This window comes from Salvelinus fontinalis, chromosome 1 (assembly GCF_029448725.1).
Source record: "Salvelinus fontinalis isolate EN_2023a chromosome 1, ASM2944872v1, whole genome shotgun sequence".
In the NCBI taxonomy this organism is placed as follows: Eukaryota; Metazoa; Chordata; class Actinopteri; order Salmoniformes; family Salmonidae; genus Salvelinus; species Salvelinus fontinalis.
The window spans coordinates 888,150-912,087 of NC_074665.1; the positions used below are offsets into that span (position 1 = coordinate 888,150).

Here is a 23,938-nt window from a genome sequence, read left to right on the forward strand (position 1 = left end):
TCATACTGTCATGGCCACCTAATCATCCCCAGCTTCCAATTGGCTCCATCTGATCTCCTGTAACTGTTCCCCAGGTTGTTGATGAGAATGTCAGTCAACTTACCTGGTAAAAAATTGATACTTTTTCGTACTGGTCAATCCACGCACACACAAAACAACGGAAAAGATCAACTCTAAGGGTCAGAATAGGTTACCTTTTACATAATATAACCAACCTATTTCAACTTGACATATGTTAAGCATGTCTCCTCATTCAGGTATAAAGTACTGAATGCCAGCGTCATCCCCGAGGGCCAGTTCATGGACAACAAGAAGGCTTCTGAGAAGCTGCTGGGGTCAATTGATGTGAATCACGAGGATTACAAGTTTGGACACACCAAGGTCAGTCAAATAGCCCCAGCAAGAGCTGACAAAACACAACTTGAATTATATTTTCCTTACCATTCAACATCTCTCCAGTTAATCACCCATCATGTGATACTTTCTTCTTCATTAAGCTAATATAAAAAGGTAGAGAAACATTCTACTGTTATTTTCTTCAAAGTCATACACCACAGGTAAAGAAGAGAAACTACATTTATTAACCTGTGCATTGTGTTACAGTGGCTGCAGTTCTGTATCAGTTAACATTAAATCATCTACAACTGCACAATACCTTTCAACTTATGAACACACTATCCTATGGTCTGTGGTGATTTTCCCCTCTGTTGATCCAACCCTTTCTATCTGTTTCCATCTGACTGTGGTTCCATTGACCGTGTTTACCTGTGGCTCAGGTGTTCTTCAAAGCCGGTCTGCTGGGGGTCCTGGAGGAGATGAGAGATGAGAAGCTGGCCTCTCTGGTTGGCATGGTCCAGGCTCTCAGCCGTGGATTCCTCATGAGGAGAGAGTTCACCAAAATGATGGAGAGGAGGTGAGGAATAGTAGGCATCTTCGCACAACTTCCTATACAACTTCCTGTATGTAAGGAATTATGATTCCATCCTGTATATGCTGCGAGTTGTTCAGAATGAGGAAGTACGTCTTACAATGTTCTTTTAAAGCTGCAGTTTAGGATTTGGAAAGCTGTTCAATTGTCATTTTAATGTGTTTTAATATGTTGAATTTACCTATTGATTCTGGAAGAGTATAAAAGGCAAGCCAGTCGTTGCATATAGAGCACTGTCAATGAAGGGGTTCCCTTTCCCTCTTCCTCAGCTGTAAACATAAAGTGGCAGAGGGGTTCTGTTTTGTTGTTCTTCCTCGCCTTGTCAGTCACCATGCCACTCTATCCTTTCTGTTGACCAGAGATGCCGTCTACTCCATCCAGTACAACATCCGTTCATTCATGAATGTGAAAACCTGGCCGTGGATGAAGGTGTACTTCAAGATCAAGCCCCTGCTGAAGAGCGCTGAGACTGAGAAGGAGATGGCCAACATGAAGGAGAACTATGAGAAGATGCAGACAGACCTGGCCAAGGCTCTGGCCAAGAAGAAGGAGTTGGAGGAGAAGATGGTGACCCTGCTGCAGGAGAAGAATGACCTGGCACTCCAAAACGCATCTGTGAGTGAGCAACTACCCTCATAAGGGTACATTTACACACATGAATACATCAATACACACATGAACACACATGAATACACACATGAACACACATGCAAGCAGGCAGACAGACACACACACACAAACACATTTTCGCACTCTCCACATACACTGCTGCAACTCTGTTTATAATTTTTCCTGTTTGCCTTGTCACTTTTACCCCGCCCTACATGTACGTTACATGATGTATTACCTCAACTACCTGGTACCCCTGCACATTGACTCAGTACTGGTACTCCCTGTATATAGCCTCATTACTACCTGGTACCCCTGCACATTGACTCGTTACTGGTACTCCCTGTATATATAGCCTTGTTATTGTTATTTATTGTGTTACTATTTCCTATTTTTCTTAGCAATTTTTTAAAACTCTGCAGGAAAAGGCTCGTAAGTTAGCATTTCACGGTAAAGTCTACACCTGTTGCATTCGGCGTATATGACAAATAACATTTGATTCGATGAACACACTGTGAAGTGACTACCAAAATAAAGGAAAAACAAACAAAGTTTCTTAAAGGCCCAAAGGAAGTTTCCACCACGACTTCGATGTCCTTCCTATCCGAGTGCGGAAATGCTCGTTTAGTTCCGAACTCCGACATATGATAATATAAATAATATATAATATAAATATTGATTAATCAGGCGTGCACATCTACACCAAGGCAAAGGGTGGCTACTTTGAAGAATCATAAATATAAAATATATTTTGATTTGTTTAACACTTTTTTGGTTACTACATGATTCCATATGTGTTATTTCATAGTGTTGATGTCTTCACTAATATTCTACAATGTAGGAAATAGTCAAAATAAAGAAAAACCCTGGAATGAGTAGGTGTGTCCAAAATTTCTACTGGTATTGTATATATTGAAGTTATGTTGATTTTCTTTGACCTCTTTGACAAATGTTAGTCTATATTTTCATACAGAAAGTGAGGACGCATATTTTTTATCCTGTTCTGAAAACAGGAATCAGAAAATCTGAACGATGCTGAGGAAAGGTGTGAGGGGCTAATCAAGAGCAAGATCCAGCTGGAGGCCAAACTCAAAGAGACGACCGAAAGGCTGGAGGACGAGGAGGAGATGAACGCTGAGTTGACTGCCAAGAAGAGGAAGCTGGAGGATGAGTGCTCTGAGCTGAAGAAGGACATTGATGACCTGGAGCTCACTCTGGCTAAAGTGGAGAAGGAGAAGCACGCCACTGAAAACAAGGTCTCGTGTTTTTACCAGAGACAGTCTAACCAAACAATAATCCAAACAATAATCAACTCAAAACATAGCTGAAATGGAATTCAAGTCGTATTCTGGGTGCAGGAAAAATAGTGGAATTTAAGTTGCGGGGTACTCCTCTCATTCATTGAATGTTCAGCTCCCCCTTCGTTTATGACGTCCATTCTGTACCCTGGCTCCTCTTCGTTTATGACGTCCATTCTGTACCCTGGCATGGTGTACAATTCCATCTAGTGTTTAAATCAATAATACAGTTCTAATCTGAATTAAATGAATGAAATACATTTCAAACTAAATCTTTCTTTTATGGTGAAGAGACCAAAGACAAATTTTGTTGTGACCGTTTTCAGATTAAAAATCTGACAGAGGAGATGTCGTCTATGGATGAGAGTGTTGCCAAGCTGACCAAGGAGAAGAAAGCCCTCCAAGAGGCCCACCAGCAGACACTGGATGACCTGCAGGCAGAGGAGGACAAAGTCAACACTCTGACCAAGGCCAAGACCAAGCTGGAACAGCAAGTGGACGACGTGAGTGGAGTTTGACATTTCGCCATGATAGAATGTGAGATGGTATCATCATCAGCTGTTTAGATTTCAACAATATGTCTGTTTATATCTTATAGCTTGAGGGTTCTCTGGAACAAGAGAAGAAGCTCCGTATGGACCTTGAGAGATCCAAGAGAAAGCTGGAGGGAGATCTGAAACTGGCCCAGGAGTCCATAATGGACCTGGAGAATGACAAGCAGCAGTCTGATGAGAAAATCAAGAAGTAAACACAATCAAATGGCTACAGTATTACCTACTATGTTGATCAACACAATGGTTGTTCTTGACTAATTATTGTAATTGTGAATTCATATTTGCATGTGATTATTAAAAACGATGTGAATGGTGTAATTCTCTGTCTTTAAACTATCGAACCAAACCCAATTATGCAATCAATGTGTTTGTATTTCTTAGGAAGGACTTTGAGACCACCCAGCTCCTCAGCAAGATTGAGGATGAGCAGTCTCTGGGAGCTCAGCTGCAGAAGAAGATCAAGGAACTCCAGGTACATTACAGGATATTAGCTCCAGTACAGGATATAAGCACCTGAATCATTTCCTGACAAAACTGTGACATATTTCTTCTGGTAGCACACATTTTTACTGGTGGCTTCTTCTTCTACTCAGTAGGTTGGAAGATGTTGTTTCTTGCTGATGTTTCTTACCGTTGTTAAGATGGTGCTTCCATAGAGTTAGATAGAGGACAAATACTTTATCTGTGACATTACGGTCTATGTGATAGCATGGACAGCTCCATTTTAATACAGTCAATTGTCTTCTTCTTTTGTGCTTGAAAAAAGTGTTAACCTAATATTGGTGATTTACCACCACCTGCAGAGCGGGAGTCCTGAGCCATATCAAAATATTGTCATTTATTTATTGCTATGACTAGATGGCTGTGTTATAGCTTAAAGCCATTTTATAACCATAGGCAACCCAATTTGAAGAAGACAATGCTCTAATCATTGGCCCAGTTAACTACTTTAAAATGGTGGAAGCTCTCAATGGCAATGTCCATGCTAAAATGGTTTATATCCATTTAGAGACCTCTATCTAACTTTATGTGTGGATTTTACTGATTTGGGTTTGGTCCTGCATGGGACACTGTCTATTGAATATATTAGTGTAACTGGCTTTGTTTTAACATGTGAATATTCTTGGTACCATTTCAATGGAAACACTTTAAAGTTTGTGGAAATGTGAATTGAATGTAGGAGAATAACACAATAGATCTGGTAGAAGAAAATAAATTTTTTCTACCACCATCTTTGAAATGCAACAGAAAGGTCCCAAGTCTAGCCATCACTCTGACTGTAATTCCAATGGTGTCCACAAGAGGGCAGCAGTGCGTGTGAAGACATTTAGTGTGACGTCACCCAGGTACATTTGGGCAAATCGTGAAGGGCACATTTACATTTACATTACATTTTTCTGCAAGAATATCATCAAATCTGTATACTTGGACTTTGATTTAGCTTTTCCAGTATTAGTAGCCATATTGTAAGTTCAACACTTGCAAAACAACCAGTTTTCATAACTCTCCATATTCTTGCAATTTTTGTCCAAAAGGACAGTGTGATAGATACTCCCGTAAAGCCCAGCTCAGTGGCTATCTAGCTAGCTTTGTTTGACCCTGATTGGTGCTTATTTGACAAAGTTACAGTCAATCAAGTGAAGACCGCCCGTGTCATTGGCGCGCCATGAAGGCGTCGCTCTCTGACCAAATGTGGATATCTTATCTATATATATATATATATCTATATCTATATCCTACAGGATATACTACACCTCTAATGATATAGTGAAGTCTGGTTATGTTCTAGAATCTCTGGGGAATAAATACAAACGTAATTTTACTGGTTGAAACAATGTTTAGGGTTACATTTCCACAGAATCCTTTCTTTTGTAAATTGAACGAGTTCAAAATCAATTGTGCTTCTGCTACATGGACCTTTTTAGGATATGAAAAAGGATTTTATCTAACTAAACGACTCTTCCTGTTATCTCTGGGACCCTTTGGATGATAAATCAGAGCAAGATTTCAGAATGTAAAATGCTAAATATACATCCTTTTATTATTTTGTGAGGTTCCAAAGTTTGAACTTTATTGTTCATTCCCCGCTGCTCCTGCGCCCTACTTTAGGCCCGTATTGAGGAGCTGGAAGAAGAAATTGAGGCTGAGCGTGCTGCCAGGGCCAAAGTTGAGAAGCAGAGGGCTGATCTCTCCAGGGAACTTGAGGAGATCAGCGAGAGGCTGGAGGAGGCCGGAGGTGCCACTGCTGCTCAGATTGAGATGAACAAGAAGCGTGAGGCTGAGTTCCAGAAGCTGCGTCGTGATCTTGAAGAGTCCACTTTGCAGCATGAAGCCACAGCCGCCGCTCTGCGCAAGAAGCAGGCCGACAGTGTGGCTGAGCTCGGGGAGCAGATCGACAACCTGCAGCGCGTCAAGCAGAAGCTGGAGAAGGAGAAGAGTGAGTACAAGATGGAGATTGATGACCTCTCCAGCAACATGGACTCCATTGCCAAGGCTAAGGTGATTAGTGATGATTTGGTCAAGCGGTGTTGAGGAGGGTCAACTACATTACCATTTATGTGAACTGAAGTAATAATGGTACATGTTTCACTAACAGGGCAATCTGGAGAAGATGTGCCGTACTCTTGAGGACCAGCTAAGTGAGATCAAGACTAAGAATGATGAGAATCTTCGCCAGGTCACTGACATCAGTGGACAGAGGGCCAGACTTCTGACAGAAAATGGTACCATCAACAATGAACAACAAAGCAATGCTTTCCTTAAGTGGTACACAATAAAATGTGCTGAGGGCTTGAAGTCCAGCCCACATTAAAATATTTGTAGAAAATACTATTCACCATCTAACATTGCCCTAAAAAACATTTGTAATCATAGAGAACAGAGACCCCATTAACAACCTCTTTCTCTGCAGGTGAGTTTGGCCGCCAGCTGGAAGAGAAGGAAGCACTGGTGTCTCAGCTGACCAGAGGCAAACAGGCCTTCACCCAGCAGGTGGAGGAGCTGAAGAGGCAGATTGAGGAGGAGGTCAAGGTAAGGAACCCAATATCGACTCCACCAATCACAGAGTTTAGAGAAATATTTATTTATGTAGACGGTGACTACGCCACCCTCAGAGACTTCAAATCAAAATCAAATTGTCACGTGCTTCGTAAACAACAAGCCTGGTTTAACAGTGAAATGCTAACTTATGGGCCCAACAATGCAGAGAGAAAAATAGAGAAGTAATAGAAAGATAATGACACGAGTAATAAATTCACAGTAATGATAACTTGGCTATATACACGGGGTACCAGAGTCGATGTGCAGGGGAACGAGGTCATTGAGGTAGATATGTACATATAGGTAGGGGTAAAGTGACTAGGGAGCAGGATAGATAATAAGAAGTCGCTGCAGCGTATGGGATGAGTCAAAAGAGTTAGTGCAAAAAGGGTTGTCAATGCAGATAGTCTGGGTAGCTATTTGGTTAACTATTTATTATTATTCTCGTGGCTTGAGGGTAGAAGCTGTTCAGGGTCCTGTTTTTTCCAGTCTGGGAGCATCGGTACAGTTTGCAGAAGCAGAGTGAACAGTTTATGACTTGGGTGGCTGCAGTCTTTGACAATTTTTAAGTCCTTTCTCTGACATTGCCTAGCACAGAAGTCCTGGATGGCAGAGCTCAGCCCCAGCGATGTACTGCTCCATACGCACTACCCTCTGTAGCACCTTGCGGTTAGATGCCAAGAAGTTGCCAAACCAAGCGATGATGCAGGATGATCATCATATCCTCAATGATGCAGCTGTAGAACTTTTTGAAGATCTGAGGGCCCATGCCAAATCTTTTCAGCTTCCTGAGGAGGAAGCTGTCATTGCTGATGTGGGGCGAACAGGGAGTACAGGTGGGGACTAAGCACGCACCCGAAGGGCCCCTGTATTGAGGGTCAGTGTGGCGGATGTGTTGTTGCCTAGCATCACCACCTGGGGGCGGCCGGTCAGAAAGTCACAGGGTCCTGAGCTTAGTGATGAGTTTGGAGGGCGCTATGGTGTTGAATGGACCCCAGGAAGAGTAGCTGCTGCTTTTGCAACAGCTAATGGGGATCATAATAAAATACCAAATACCAAATGCTTAGCTGTAGTCAATGAACAGCATTCTCACATAGGTGTTCCTCTTGTCCAGGTGGGGAAGAGCAATGTGGAGTGCAATAGAGATAGCGTCATCTGTGGATCTGTTGGGGCGGTATGCGAGTTGGAGTGGGTCCAGAGTGTCCATGTCCTTGTTCAGCCAAGACTCAGAGAAACAGAATATTACAGTTCTTCAGGTCCCGTTGATAGGAGTTCATCCAGTTTTTCACCAGTGACAGAGGGCAATGGTGGTCTATTTGTTTGCTGACGTAATCTCGTTAGGAGGCTGCCTCACGTGCCTCTTTTTGGCCGCCACTTCCTCTTTCGAGTACCAGGGATTAGGGCCTGGTCCGGAGTACGCAGAACGCCCAGAGCTGACGATTCGTTGAGGTAGAAATCTTCATCCAAATTGAGGCAAGTGATCGCTGTTCTGATGTCCAGAATACGTTTTCGGTCATAGGAAATGATGGTGGAGACATTGCGTACCAAAAAGTTAAGATCAGCATACATTATTTACATTTTTTAATAGCAGAGTAAAATGTCCACTATCCACTGTAGCGCCATCTCCTGTAATTTGTTTGTACTATCTCTCTAATCTCTCTGTCTTTCCCTTTCTCTCTCACAGGCAAAAAATGCACTGGCCCACGGTGTCCAGTCTGCCCGCCATGACTGTGACCTCCTGAGAGAGCAGTTTGAGGAGGAGCAGGAGGCCAAGGCAGAGCTGCAACGCTGCATGTCCAAGGCCAACAGCGAGGTGGCTCAGTGGAGGACTAAGTATGAAACTGATGCCATTCAGCGCACAGAGGAGCTGGAGGAGGCCAAGTGAGTCGCACGCAACAGCAGAAACTCACATATAGGGTGTGGATGGTGACGTGCTGGTACGGTAGTCTCAAAAAACCACACCATAGGCAACAGCAGTGTGGTCTGGTTTCAATTTTGACACTTTCTTGGCAACTTTAATAAGAAAAAGAATGTGGGGTGGGTCCTCTTAACCTGTCTAGGATGAGGGTGCCGCTAGCGGCACTCCCCCCCTACCCACTGAAAAACCAGTGCCGCGAAATTCAAAAAAAATATTTTTTTAAAATATTTAACTTTCACACATTAAAGTCCAATACAGCTAATGAAAGACACAGATCTTGTGAATCCAGCCAACATGTCCGATTTTTAAAATGTTTTACAGGGAAGACACAATATGTAAAGATGTACATCTATTACCTAAAAACACATTAGCATAATCCACCATCTTTTATTTGTCCACCAACACCAGTAGCTATCACCAATTCGGCTAAACTAAGATATTTATAGCCCCTAACCAAGAAAAAAACTCATCAGATGACAGTCTGATAACATATTTATGGTATGGGATAGGTTTTGTTAGAAAAAAGTGCATATTTCAGGTAGATGGCATAGGTTACAATTGCACCCACCGTCACAAATGGACTAGAAAAACTACATAGAGCAACGTGTTTACCTACTTACTAATCATCAAACATTTCGTAAAAATACACAGCATACACTAATCGAAAGACACAGATCCTGTGAATACAGACAATAATTCAGATTTTCTAAGTGTATTACAGCGAAAACACAATAAATCGTTATATTAGCATAGCACATAGCACATAGCAGCCCAGCATTGATTCTAGCCAAATTGAGCGATAACGTCAACATCGTCAAAATATATTAATTTTTTCACTAACCTTCTCAGAATTCTTCAGATGACACTCCTGTAACATCATATTACACAATCCATATAGAGTTTGATCGAAAATGTTTATATTTAGCCACCAAAATCATGGTTAGACAATGTGAAATGTAGCCCAGCTGGTGAGAAAATGTCCGTGCGCCATATTAGACAGTGATCTACTCTTATACATAAATACTCATAAACGTGACTAAAAAATATAGGGTGGACAGGGATTGATAGACAATTTAATTCTTAATACAATCGCGGAATTACATTTTTTAAATTATCCTTACTTTTCAATACAGTTTGCGCCAAGCGACGCTACGTCAAAAAACATGGCGTCCTAAGCCACTAACATTTTTCGACAGAAACACGATTTATCATAATAAAAATGTCCTACTTTGAGCTGTTCTTCCATCAGTATCTTGGGCAAAGGATCCTTTCTTGGGTCTAATCGTCTTTTGGTGGAAAGCTGTCCTCTTGCCATGTGGAAATGCCAACTGCGTTCGGGATGAACTGGAAGCGTGCCCAGCAATTCACAGCGTTTCAGAAATAAATGTCCCAAAATCGCACTAAACGGATATAAATTGCTATAAAACGCTTTAAATTAACTACCTTATGATGTTTTTAACTCCCATAACGAGTAGAAACATGACCAAGTAATATTACTCCCTCCACTAATGCTTGGAACAAGTGCGGGTCGATGTCCTCCAGGCGCATTACGCAGCAAGAAAAGAGTTCCTAGCTACAGGTTTTTTCATTTGTAGTGCCTGTGAACGCGCAATCGACCCCATTCAAATCGTCATCACGTAAAGGCATCCAGGGGAAGACGTAAGCAGTGTCCGTATACTCATAGCAATAACAGTGCCCTTTTAACTGACTCCAGATCAGGGGCCAACATTTCTGAAATCTGACTCCATGTCAGGGAAATTGCTGTAGAATGACTTCTGTTCCACTTAGAGACAAAATTTCAACTCCTATAGAAACTATAGACTGTTTTCTATCCAATAATAATAATAATATGCATATTGTACGATCAAGAATTTTGTGGGAAGCCGTTTCAAAAATTACACGATTAGCATAAATAGTGACAACAGCGCCCCCATCCTCAACAGGTTAAAAATAACCTGTGATCCCCATCTTGCTAGCTGCTATCTTGCTAGCTGCTATCTATGTTTTATTCAAACAGATACGGTACCCACTGGCACACCACGTCATTTCAACGTGGAGAATTTGGGTCATATTTGGTAGATACATTGATCAATGAGATTCCAGCACATTTTCACCCATATTTTAAAAAAAAATCTAATCAATCAGATCATGCGTTAACCGGCGAGAGCCGACACCCACATAGCTGATGTTTTGGCGGTGTCGAAGGTGTGACTTCATTGGAACTGTCAAATCGCTTAGAAGCCGCTCTTGATCATTGTCATCAAGCCACACCTGTCCCACTTGCGTAACAAATTCAGACCAAGAAAGTGTAGCTGTATAGAAATGATGACGCTCAAATTGAAAATCATTAAACTAAACAATGAGGAGTTCTATCATCCTAATGTACTGTAGGTTTAGATTACACCTATCATCCTAATGGAGGTGTAAACTATATCTAACATCCTAATGGAGGTGTAGACTATATCTATCATCCTAATGGAGGAGTAGATTACATCTATCATCCTAATGGAGGAGTAGATTACATCTATCATCCTAATGGAGGAGTAGATTACATCTATCATCCTAATGGAGGAGTAGATTACATCTATCATCCTAATGGAGGAGTAGATTACATCTATCATCCTAATGGAGGAGTAGATTACATCTATCATCCTAATGGAGGAGTAGATTACATCTATCATCCTAATGGAGGAGTAGATTACATCTATCATCCTAATGGAGGTGTAGACTATATCTATCATCCTAATGGAGGTGTGGATTACATCTATCATCCTAATGGAGGAGTAGATTGCATCTCACATTTCAGTGTTCAAATCTGTAAACAAGGCTGCACAATATTTCTCTTAAATGACTGTGCCAGTTTTTATGTGTATGCCAGGTGCCACTTGTGGATTTAACAGCCCTAATGCAGTTCCATCTTTGACACAACTACATTACCTGGATTTCACCTCGTTGACATTAAAGTATATAGTGCAAGTGATCAATGCCGTTTGAGATTCTGTGCAGATTAATACAGACCGACAACCCTGAATGCTTTCTATGATTACATAAGAAGACATTTATTGTTACAGTAACCTCAAAATGTGGCCATGGACGTGTTACTTATTACTCTGTGGAAATCTAATGTACAAGAATAAATACTTGTACATTAGTTTGTAAGATAGTTAATAGCTTAATGTTAGGTGGTCTTACAAAAGTAATTTTAAATTGTGAGTCTTGATTAAATTTCCAAATTAATAATTAATGTTGCATTCACATCTCCATCTCAACCAAACATCTCAGTTCATTAATAGGTCTAAATCAAACTTTAAAGGATGATTTGATTTAGTCATTTTTTAACTTGGATTTTTGGTTGAGAGACTTGAGATAGAGACATAAATCCAACTTTTTAATTTGCTAACTTGTGGATTCCATTTGAAAGATACCAAAGCTTAAAACTCTAGGCCTATATGTATTGTCTATTTTTAGTTTAATCCTGGGTTAAATTTAAACAATAGCTGTTGATGACTTCCCATCAACAGCATCATTGATAATCAAATTGATAACGTATGGTTCCATTTCATTTGCTCTGTTAAACCGTTTGGAATGACTTTGATAGCAACGCAACAGTGAATCTATTCAGTGGAGATTTCTCAACAACCATTCTTACGACAGCACATTGGTGTCAGCCTGTGGCAAATATGGAAGCCCAGTCGGGTTAAAACCCTGGATGGGGGACCAAAGGGTAGCTGTAGGTAGATCACCTCTCCAGTAGGAGAGCTGGAAGCCCAGTCGGGTTAAAACTCTGGATGGGGGACCAAAGGGTAGCTGTAGGTAGATCACCTCTCCAGTAGGAGAACTGGAAGCCCAGTCGGGTTAAAACCCTGGATGGGGGACCAAAGGGTAGCTGTAGGTAGATCACCTCTCCAGTAGGAGAGCTGGAAGCCCAGTCGGGTTAAAACCCTGGATGGGGGACCAAAGGGTAGCTGTAGGTAGATCACCTCTCCAGTAGGAGAGCTGGAAGCCCAGTCGGGTTAAAACCCTGGATGGGGGACCAAAGGGTAGCTGTAGGTAGATCAGCTCTCCAGTAGGAGAGCTGGAAGCCCAGTCGGGTTAAAACCCTGGATGGGGGACCAAAGGGTAGCTGTAGGTAGATCACCTCTCCAGTAGGAGAACTGGAAGCCCAGTCTATTGTTTTTTTCTGATAGAGGATATTATGTTCAAGATCTGATGTTGTTTCAAAGGTACAAATTCAACATATTTTACGCAAGGTTTGTCAGTGTTGAAAATGTTACCATGTTGATGTAATCCTGTAGTTGAATTTTCACCTTAAAAAAAAGTTTGTTAACTTTTTTCAAAATCAATGTATTTTCCATGTAACAATACATTGACAAATGATGTTGAAACAATGTTGATTTAATAACCAGTTTGTGCCCAGTGGGTAGTTATATAGGCCGTGACATAGTACCAAACTGCCATTCTATTATGTAAGGAGGGGTTAGGCCAGAACATTGTGGGAAGCAACCCAGATGTCTAGAGAGACATCTTAGTGATAGGGGGCTCTGAGAAAATGTCAATAAGTATTTTAACATTTGTTATGGAACAAATTGTTCACAATAAAACCACCCTCTGTCGTCCAACAGGAAGAAGCTGGCCCAGCGTCTGCAGGAGGCTGAAGAGACCATCGAGGCGGTTAACGCCAAGTGCGCCTCCCTGGAGAAGACCAAGCAGAGGCTGCAGGGAGAGGTGGAGGACATGATGATTGACGTTGAGAGAGCTAACGCAATGGCCTCCAACCTTGACAAGAAGCAGAGAAACTTTGACAAGGTGAACATGAATAAACCTCACCCATCATATCTTCTGTCCCCTATTTGATCAGTTGTAGTATAATTGTACCATATTCCTGATTCAAAACTCCATCAATGAGTTCTAATGAAAATCCTATGGATTTCCCTAGGTTCTGTCAGAGTGGAAGCAGAAGTATGAGGAAGGCCAGGCTGAGCTGGAAGGAGCTCAGAAGGAGGCTCGCTCTATGAGCACTGAACTCTTCAAGATGAAGAACTCGTACGAGGAAGCTCTGGATCATCTGGAGACTCTGAAGAGAGAGAACAAGAACCTGCAACGTGAGCATCTGACAGCAGTTATATTTTGTTCATGTTTGACTAGTGTTGTAAAAATGGAGGGAGCTTTAACCATCAAAATTACACTAAATTACTATTACACCATCTCTGAGTATGAAATTATATTTTTTATACTCGTGACCATGTTCCTTTGAACAACCCAAGGAAGTGGAGGGCAATTATATTTGCAAGACCATATGAAGTGCTGTTAATTATTTATCTGTTATTATGATTCAATGTCAACTTCAGTGCATTGGTAATATCCACAAAAAAATAATCTCTCCAGTCTAAACTGCTCCTGTGTTTGTGTGTGCAGAGGAGATCTCTGACCTGACTGAGCAGATCGGAGAGACTGGCAAGAGCATCCATGAGCTGGAGAAGGCCAAGAAAACCGTGGAGACAGAGAAGTCTGAGATCCAGACGGCTCTGGAGGAGGCTGAGGTACAAACTACAGCTGTTTGATGGGAAAAGCAGTGTTACACGAGCCAATGCTAGCTACAGTCCAATGATCCCTGTATTGGTGTTTATTGTAGTCATATATATTTAATTGCTGGTGTTATTCACATCCAAATGTATTGAAATCAAATCACCTGACTGCTTCTCCTTGTCCAGGGCACACTGGAGCACGAGGAATCCAAGATTCTGCGTGTGCAGCTGGAGCTGAACCAGATCAAGGGTGAGGTGGACAGGAAGATCGCTGAGAAGGATGAGGAGATGGAGCAGATCAAGAGGAACAGCCAGAGGTTGACTGACTCCATGCAGAGCACCCTGGACTCTGAGGTCAGGAGCAGGAATGACGCCCTGAGGGTGAAGAAGAAGATGGAGGGAGACCTGAACGAGATGGAGATCCAGCTGAGCCACGCCAACCGCCAAGCGGCCGAGGCCCAGAAACATCTGAGGAACGTCCAGGGACAGCTAAAGGTAAAGGGACTGGGACATCAGGCTCAAACATCTGAGGAACGTACAGCGACAGCTAAAGGTAAAGGGACATCAGGCTCAAACATCTGAGGAACGTCCAGCGACATCTAAAGGTAAAGGGAATGGGACATCAGGCTCAAACATCTGAGGAACGTCCAGCGACATCTAAAGGTAAAGGGAATGGGACATCAGGCTCAAACATCTGAGGAACGTCCAGGGACAGCTAAAGGTAAAGGGACGTCAGGCTCAAACATCTGAGGAACGTCCAGGGACAGCTAAAGGTAATGGGACATCAGGCTCAAACATCTGAGGAACGTCCAGGGACAGCTAAAGGTAAGGGGACTGGGACATCAGGCTCAAACATCTGAGGAACGTCCAGGGACAGCTAAAGGTAAAGGGAATGGGACATCAAGCTCAAACATCTGAGAATGGGGAGGGATTTGTTTGTGAACCTTTAAAAAAGGCTTGAACCAAGGAATTGAAAATATTGAATAGATTGGACTAATATACTGTAGAAATGTAGGGATATTGAGGAAATTCTTACCAATAAACATTTTTATCACCGATCCTATCACCTCTACTTCCACAAGTCCTAATAAACCTGTCATTGTGAACCCCAGGATGCCCAACTGCACCTTGACGACGCCGTCCGTGCCTCAGAGGACATGAAGGAGCAGGCAGCCATGGTGGAGCGCAGGAACGGTCTGATGGTGTCTGAAATCGAGGAGCTGAGAGCTGCCCTGGAGGTGACAGAGAGAGGCCGTAAAGTGGCTGAGACTGAGCTGGTAGACGCCAGCGAGCGTGTCGGCCTGCTGCACTCCCAGGTACAGGTCAAAATCAATTTCTTATGAAACTCAACCAAACATACCATTTACACAGTGCTTGTTTTTATATGTCGTAACTTCTGCCTTATGACATATAAGTTATCTTGAGAGTCAAACAATTTGTCTTGTTTTCCCCCAGAACACCAGCCTTCTGAACACCAAGAAGAAGCTGGAGACTGACCTGGTGCAGGTGCAGGGAGAGGTGGATGATATCGTCCAGGAAAGCAGGGATGCAGAGGAGAAGGCCAAGAAGGCCGTCACTGATGTGAGTTCTTATGATCTATTCAATTACATCGACTTCATTTGGCCCCAATGGTAACGGTAGTATTGGCTGAGCCTCAAGGCATCCCAGTTTGAGGCAATGTCGATTCTAACAGCCTCATGAATACATTTAATCTACAGTGCCTTCAGAACGTATTCATACCCCTTGACTAATTCCACATTTTGTTGTGTTACTGCTTGAAATCAAAATGAATTAAATAGATTTTTCCTCTCACCCATCTACACACTATACCCCATAATGACAAAGTGGAAACATGTTTTTAGGACATTTTTGAAATATGTTAAATGAAATACAGATGTAATTTCCATAAGCATAACACCCCTGAGTCAATACTTTGTAGAAGCACCTTTGACAGTGATTACAGCTTTGATTCGTCTTGGGTATGTCTGTATCAGCTTTGATTCGTCTTGGGTATGTCTGTATCAGCTTTGATTCGTCTTGGGTATGTCTGTATCAGCTTTGATTCGTCTTGGGTATGTCTGTATCAGCTTTGATTCGTCTTGGGTATGTCTGTATCAGCTTTGAATCGTCTTGGGTATGTCTGTATCAGCTTTGATTCGTCTTGGGTATGTCTGTATCAGCTTTGATTCGTCTTGGGTATGTCTGTATCAGCTTTGATTCGTCTTGGGTATGTCTGTATCAGCTTTGATTAGTCTTGGGTATGTCTGTATCAGCTTTGAATCGTCTTGGGTATGTCTGTATCAGCTTTGAATCGTCTTGGGTATGTCTGTATCAGCTTTGAATCGTCTTGGGTATGTCTGTATCAGCTTTGATTCGTCTTGGGTATGTCTGTATCAGCTTTGCGCCTCTGGATTTGAGGATTTTCTCCCATTCTTCCTTGCAGATTTTCTCAAGCTCTGTTATTAAGTTCTATGGGGACTGGATGTGAACAGAAGTTTTTCCACAGATTTTCAATGGGATTCAAGTCTGGGCTTTTACTGCACTTTCACTTGCTGTGAAGCCATTCCAGTGTTGCTGTGGCTGTATGCTTGGGGTCACTGCCACATTTTTGCCGTAGTCTACGGTCACTGGCACTCTTAGTCAGGTTTACATGTATTTGGTTCCATTCAGGGTTCCCTCTATCTTTACCAGTCTCCCTGCCGCTGAAAAGCAGCCCCATAGCATGATGCTGCCACCACCATGCTTCACAGTAGGGATGCTGCCACCACCATGCTTCACAGTAGGGATGGTGTTAGAAGGGTGTAACAGCACTTTGCATTCAGGCCAAAGAGTTATATTTTTGTAGAAAGAGGAGGAAGGGAAGCGCTACTAAGGTACACTATAGTATATTTTGGTAGACAGAAGGTGCTCTTTGGTAAAAGGTGTAAATTGGTCATCAAAAAGAAAGGAGGACCAAGGCACTCTTCATATAATTAATTAAAATGCCTTTATTAGTATGGCATGTTCAATAGAAACAAAGTTGTTTAAAAACCGACGCGTTTCGGCTGCATGGCCTTCGTCAGGGAGTACAGAAAAAGGAGAATACAATGTCCTCTTTTGAAAGGCTTTTCCAATTAGCCCTAATTAGAAGAGGGAGTGGTTACCAAATTGGGCACACCTAGTAAGCAATAATATACACATGAAAAGGTGAAATACTGTAGCTATGTTATCATGAGCATACAACTCCAAGCTAGAAGCATCAGAACACCCAGAGAGGCAGTTCCAACCCTAACGGAGTTACGGAGTTATATTTTTGTGTCAGAATTTTTTACCTTATGCTCACAGCCGTTCATGTGCCTTTTTTGCAAGCTCCAGGCGTGCTGTCATGTGCCTTTCTCTCAGGAATGGCTTCCATCTAGACTGACGTAGGGGATAACCCTGGACAGGGCCAACCAGGCAGGACATAACCCCACCCATTTTGCCAAAGCACAGTCCCCTCACCACTAAAGGGATATCAACAGATCACCAACTTACTACCCTGAGTATAGCCCACTAAGATCTCCTCCAACGAACAAGCCCGAGGGGGGAGCAAAACACTCAAGTGACGCACCCCTCCTAGGAACGGCATGGAAGAGCACTAGTAAGCCAGTGACTCAGCTGTCACGTTCCTGACCTGTTTTCCCTTGTTTTGTATTTATTTAGTGTGGTCAGGGCGTGAGTTGGGTGGGTTGTCTATGTGTGATTTTCTATGTTGGGATTTTGTGTTCGGCCTGGTATGATTCAGAGGCAGCTGTCAATCGTTGTCCCTGATTGAGAATCATACTTAGGCAGCCTGGGTTTCACGTGTGTTTTGGTGGGTGTTTGTCTACCGTGTTAGTGTTTTCACCACACGGTACTGTTTCGGTTTTCTGCACTTCGTTTATTGTTTTGTATTTCAGTGTTCAGTTTCGGTTTTAATAAATCATCATGAGCACGAACCACTCTGCATATTGGTCCGATCCTTCTCGCCTCTCCTCGTCCGATGAGGAGGACGAAATAGACTATCGTTACATCAGCTCCTATAATAGGGTCAGAGGCAGAGAATCCCAGTGGAGAGAGCTGAGCAGGCCAGGCTGACACAGCAAAGGATAGCACTGGAGTAATATGATCAAGATTTTAGCAGCCATATTTCAAATCAAATCAAATTGTATTAGTCACATGCGCCGAATACAACAAATGTAGACCTTACAGTGAAATGCTTACTTACGAGCCCCTAACCAACAATGCAGTTAAAAAAAATATGGATAAGAATAAGGAATAAAAGAAACAAGTAATTAAAGAGCAGCGGTAAAATATCAACATCAAGACGATATACAAATGATAACAACAGAGAGTAGCAGCGATGAAAAAGAGGGCAGCGGTTGCCTGTAATCCATGGTTTCTGGTTTGGGTATGTACGTACGGTCACTGTGGGGATGACATCATCGATGCACATATTGATGAAGCCAATGACTGACGTGGTGTACTTATCAATGTCATCGGAGGAATCCCGGAACATATTCCAGTCTGTGCTAGCAAAACAGTCCTGTAGCTTAGCATCTGCTTCATCTGACCACTTTTTTATTGATCTAGTCACTCGTCCTTCCCGATAACATTTTTGCTTGTAAGCAGGAATCAGGAGGATAGAATTATGGTCAGATTTGCCAAATGGAGGGCAAGGGAAACCTTTGTATGCGTCTCTGTGTGTGGAGTAAAGGTGGTTCAGAGATATGTTTTCCTCTGGTTGCACATATAACATGCTGATAGTAATTTGGTAAAACTGATTTAAGTTTCCCAGCATTAAAGTCCCTGGCTACTAGAAGCGCCACCTCTAGGTGAGCGTTTTCTTGTTTTTCAGATGAAAACTCTCTAGATAGTGTTGTCGTTCAGCCATGTCTCCGTGAAGTATAAGATATTACAGTTGAATGTCCCGTTGGTAGTTTAATCTTCCACGTAGGTCATCTATTTTATTGGCCAAAGATTGCACGTTTGCTTGCAGAATGGTTGGAAGTGTTTTTTTTCTCCGATCGCTTACGAATTCTCAGAAGGCAGCCAGCCCTCCGGACCCTTTTTCTCCGCCTCCTCTTCACGTAAATCACGGGGATCTGGGCCTGTTCCTGAGAAAGAAGTATAATCGTTCGCGTCGGCCTCATCAGACTCGCTAAAGGAAAAAAAGGATTCTGACACTCCGTGGTGAGTAATCGCAGTCCTGATGTACAGAAGTTATTTTCGGTCATAAGAGACTGTTGCGGCAACAATATGTACAAAATAAGTACAAAAAATAAGTTGCAAATAATCTAATAATCAATAAAACACAATTGGTTGGGGGCACATAAAACTCCAGCGCCAGAACTCGGGAACTAACTGAAGTTTATTTGATGTTTTATCCGGGTAGGCAGAGAGTAGAGCATTGCAGTAGTCTAATCTAGAAGTGAACAAAAATATGGATTATCTTTGGACAACATGTTTTACATTTTTGCAATGTTATGATGGTGGGAAAAAAAGCTGCCCTTGAAATATTCTTGATATGTTCATCAAGAGAGAGATCAGGGTCCAGAGTAACGCAGAGGTCCTTCAGTTTTATTTGAGGTGACTGTACAACCATCATTATTGTTTGTCAGATCAAAAAGCAGATCTCTTTGTTTCTTGGGGCCTAGAACAAGCATCTCTGTTTTGTCCGAGTTTAGAAGTAAAACGTTTGCCGCAGTCCACTTCCTTATGTCTGAAACACAGGCTTCCAGGGTAGGCAATTTTGGAGCTTCACCATGTTTTGTCAAAATGTACAGCTGTGTGTCGTCCACATGGCAGTGAGAGTTGAAATTGTGTTTTCGAATGACATCACCAAGAGTTTGAATATATAATGAAAACAATAGTGGTACTAAAATGTTGAAAATTCTAATAATTAGCTGGTTGATAATCTGCATCCAGTTAATTAAAACTGAGGTTGGAGCAAAAACCTACAGAAGGGTTGGAGAACCCTGGTCTAGAGAGACATACATTAAACATACTACCATTCCAGGCGGCCATGATGGCCGAGGAGCTGAAGAAGGAGCAGGACACCAGCTCTCACCTGGAGAGGATGAAGAAGAACCTGGAGGTCACAGTCAAGGACCTGCAGCACCGCCTGGATGAGGCTGAGAACCTGGCCATGAAGGGAGGCAAGAAGCAGCTCCAGAAACTGGAGTCCAGGGTGAGTTAACAACAGGGTGGATTGGAGTGGATTGAAAAACAGATTTCTGGATATTTATTTGGGCATTGTGTAATGACTTTTTTTCTCAATAACCCACCTAGATAATGAAAAGCTGCTGTTAACATTACAGATCCCTTCAATTAAAATTGTAAAAGTATATATAGTAGAAGACTATACCTCTGTGTTACAAAGATTTGTTATGTATGATTTCACCACCTCAAACAAATACCTATGTTAATTTCTTCTACAAAGGTGCGTGAGCTTGAGACCGAGTTGGAGTCCGAGCAGAAAAGAGGTGTAGATGCGGTCAAGGGAGTCCGCAAGTATGAGCGCCGAGTCAAGGAGCTCACTTACCAAGTAAGAGAAAGTCTTCACACAATTTACACTAACACAAACAGGTTTGTGTATAAAACTGAGGCAGTGAATCTTTGATTTTGTCCCACAGACTGACGAGGATAAGAAGAACGTTGGCAGGCTTCAGGACCTGGTAGATAAGCTGCAGATGAAAGTGAAGGCCTACAAGAGGCAGGCTGAGGAAGCAGTAAGTCACATGCTGTACTTAGTCAAATACTCGGAAAGCATGCTTTCGAAAACATATTTTTCCCTCGTTAACTTCATGTAAATACAGTTTAGTTACAGCTGAGATCCACAAAAGGTGAAACACTGGTCACCCCAGGCGCATTTGTTATTGGTTTTGTTTATCAAACAAAGGAGATGAGTATGAAGTGTTGTGGTAAAATAAAATCTATTGTTTGTGCAAGTTAGTGAAACTTGCAACCCCTAACCAACAGTGCAGTAGTCAATAATAGTATAACTAATAAAAAATAACGAAATATATAACCCTAACACGAGAAATAAACAAGAGGTAATTTATAGATAATTTAAGTCAATGATGTGAAAAACAAAAAGAAGTTTGTTGTTTTAACAAACGTCTTCGTTGTTATAAATAACATCTTTGTTGTTGTAATAACGTCTTCGTTGTTATAAATAACATCTTCGTTGTTGTATTAACATCTTCGTTGTTATAAATAACATCTTTGTTGTTGTAATAACATCTTTGTTGTTATAAATAACATCTTCGTTGTTATAAATAACATCTTTGTTGTTGTAATAACATCTTTGTTGTTATAAATAACATCTTCGTTGTTGTAAATAACATCTTTGTTGTTGTAATAACATCTTCGTTGTTGTAATAACATCTTCGTTGTTGTAATAACATCTTTGTTGTTGTAATAACATTGGTGTAATAACATCTTTGTAATAACATCTTTGTTGTTGTAATAACATCTTCGTTGTTATAATAACATCTTTGTTGTTGTAATAACATCTTTGTTGTTGTAATAACATCTTTGTTGTTGTAATAACATCTTTGTTGTTGTAATAACATCTTTGTTGTTGTAATAACATCTTCGTTGTTGTAATAACATTGGTGTAATAACATCTTTGTTGTTGTAATAACATCTTTGTTGTTGTAATAACGTCTTTGTTGTTGTAATAACGTCTTTGTTGTTGTAATAACATCTTTGTTGTTGTAATAACATCTTCGTTGTTGTAATAACATCTTCGTTGTTGTAATAACATCTTTGTTGTTGTAATAACATCTTTGTTGTTGTAATAACATCTTCGTTGTTGTAATAACATCTTCGTTGTTGTAATAACATCTTCGTTGTTGTAATAACATCTTCGTTGTTGTAATAACATTGGTGTAATAACATTTTTGTAATAACATTGGTGTTGTTGTAATAACAGACTCCAACTTTGAAGTGCTTCTGCACATCAGTCAATATTGACTCAATTGATATTGCAATTAATTGCTGAAGACATTATGCACATTTTCTCAGTGCTACCTACTTAAAGTATAGGGTTAGTATTAATATTAATTTGCTGTCCTGGGGACTGGTCTACTGGTAGTGCCGCCACCCTTGGATCACATATGCCTCTGCAGGCAGCAGTTTGATCCCCGTTCACACTTTCTCTGCTGTATCATCTAGCTCCCTATTTACAACACATTGCTATCTGAAGATAAAAAAAACACATTCCCTATTTACAGCACATTGCTATCTGAAGATAAAAAACTAACTTAAAATACTTATTTTTAAAGAATATGAATTTGCTTCCTGAATCTTCAAACAATATAGTGATGTTGTGCTCTCCCTCTCAGGAGGAAGCAGCTAACCAGCACATGTCTAAGTTCAGGAAGGTGCAGCATGAGCTGGAGGAGGCTGAGGAGCGTGCTGACATCGCTGAGACTCAAGTCAACAAGCTCAGGGCCAAGACCCGTGACAGTGGAAAGGTAAAGAGCTGCTGCTTAACCCATCTCATGTTCAAATATGACCACGTCAACTCCACCTATTCTTCTTCCGTATAATTCAAACTAAAATAGAACTTTGAAATTCAAAATAGAAAATCCAAGCTTATCACTGAGCTTGATCGATTATATTACTTTGATGTTCATTAATTTTGCGTGTTTTATTATTAATACTGATCCATTCATTTATTTCTTCCTTCTTACAGGGCAAAGAAGCTTCTGAATAAACAAGATCAAAGTCTCTTAACATTTCACTGTGTTGCATAAAATATGATTTTCATGGTGAAATTGTGAGCATTGATTAAAAACATGTTGGCCAACATATACTTTTTTTTGTTGTGTCTTACTATTATTTAATTATAGGACATGCTATTTTATCAAATTGATTACCTAATGTTTAATTGATTACGTGATTGAATTAAACCATGCCTCAATTAAAGTATTAATAACCTGGGGCACCATGGAAGCATTACTTTATATAGAGCGGTTATCTCCCGAATCCACTCTCTTAACCTGTCTAGGATCAGCGTGGCGCTAGCGGCACACCCCCCCCCCCCCCACTGAAAAACCAGTGCCGCGAAATTCAAAAAAAATATTTTTTTTAAATATTTAACTTTCACACATTAAAGTCCAATACAGCTAATGAAAGACACAGATCTTATGAATCCAGTCAACATTTCCGATTTTTAAAATGTTTTACAGGGAAGACACAATATGTAAAGATGTACATCTATTACCTAAAAACACATTAGCATAATCCACCATCTTTTATTTGTCCACCAACACCAGTAGCCATCACCAATTCGGCTAAACTAAGATATTTATAGCCCCTAACCAACAAAAAAACTCATTAGATGACAGTCTGATAACATATTTATGGTATGGGATAGGTTTTGTTAGAAAAAAGTGCATATTTCAGGTATATGGCATAGTTTACAATTGCACCCACCATCACAAATGGACTAGAATAATTACAATGAGCAACGTGTTTACCTAACTACTAATCATCAAACATTTCGTAAAAATACACAGCATACACGAATCGAAAGACACAGATCCTGTGAATACAGACAATATTTCAGATTTTCTAAGTGTCTTACAGCGAAAACACAATAAATCGTTATATTAGCTTAGCACATAGCAATTAGCAGCCCAGCATTGATTCTAGCCAAAGTGAGCGATAAAAGTCAACATCGCCAAAAGATATTAATTTTTTCACTAACCTTCTCAGAATTCTTCCGATGACACTCCTGTAACATCACATTACAACATGCATATACAGTTTGATCGAAAATGTTTATATTTAGCCACCAAAATCATGGTTAGACAATGTGAAATGTAACTCAGCTGGTCAGAATTTGTCCTTGCGCCACTTAGACAGTGATCTACTCTTATACATAAATACTCATAAACGTGACTAAAAAATATAGGGTGGACAGGGATTGATAGACAATTTAATTCTTAATACAATTGCGTTATTACATTTTTTAATTTATCCTTACTTTTCAATACAGTTTGCGCCAAGCGAAGCTACGTCAAAAAACATGGCGTCCTAAGCCACTAAAATGTTTC

The 23,938-nt window shown here is 41.0% G+C and overlaps 1 protein-coding gene across 1 annotated transcript in view; it reads left to right on the plus strand.

The window, feature by feature from the left end:
* Nucleotides 1-22,426, plus strand: part of LOC129865483 (myosin heavy chain, fast skeletal muscle-like) — a 39,035-nt gene extending 16,609 nt beyond the window's left edge. Inside the window, exons 18-38 of the mRNA XM_055938325.1 lie at nucleotides 258-381; nucleotides 777-913; nucleotides 1,288-1,543; nucleotides 2,551-2,793; nucleotides 3,162-3,338; nucleotides 3,434-3,579; nucleotides 3,771-3,861; nucleotides 5,499-5,888; nucleotides 5,986-6,112; nucleotides 6,301-6,419; nucleotides 8,113-8,309; nucleotides 12,969-13,152; nucleotides 13,283-13,448; nucleotides 13,762-13,886; nucleotides 14,058-14,366; nucleotides 14,984-15,187; nucleotides 15,327-15,452; nucleotides 19,888-20,058; nucleotides 20,311-20,415; nucleotides 20,504-20,599; nucleotides 22,220-22,426. Of these exons, the coding sequence (XP_055794300.1) occupies nucleotides 258-381; nucleotides 777-913; nucleotides 1,288-1,543; nucleotides 2,551-2,793; nucleotides 3,162-3,338; nucleotides 3,434-3,579; nucleotides 3,771-3,861; nucleotides 5,499-5,888; nucleotides 5,986-6,112; nucleotides 6,301-6,419; nucleotides 8,113-8,309; nucleotides 12,969-13,152; nucleotides 13,283-13,448; nucleotides 13,762-13,886; nucleotides 14,058-14,366; nucleotides 14,984-15,187; nucleotides 15,327-15,452; nucleotides 19,888-20,058; nucleotides 20,311-20,415; nucleotides 20,504-20,599; nucleotides 22,220-22,426 (3,700 nt within the window). The remainder of the gene's footprint in view (nucleotides 1-257; nucleotides 382-776; nucleotides 914-1,287; nucleotides 1,544-2,550; nucleotides 2,794-3,161; nucleotides 3,339-3,433; nucleotides 3,580-3,770; nucleotides 3,862-5,498; nucleotides 5,889-5,985; nucleotides 6,113-6,300; nucleotides 6,420-8,112; nucleotides 8,310-12,968; nucleotides 13,153-13,282; nucleotides 13,449-13,761; nucleotides 13,887-14,057; nucleotides 14,367-14,983; nucleotides 15,188-15,326; nucleotides 15,453-19,887; nucleotides 20,059-20,310; nucleotides 20,416-20,503; nucleotides 20,600-22,219) is intronic.
* The last annotated feature ends 1,512 nt before the right edge of the window (nucleotides 22,427-23,938 follow it).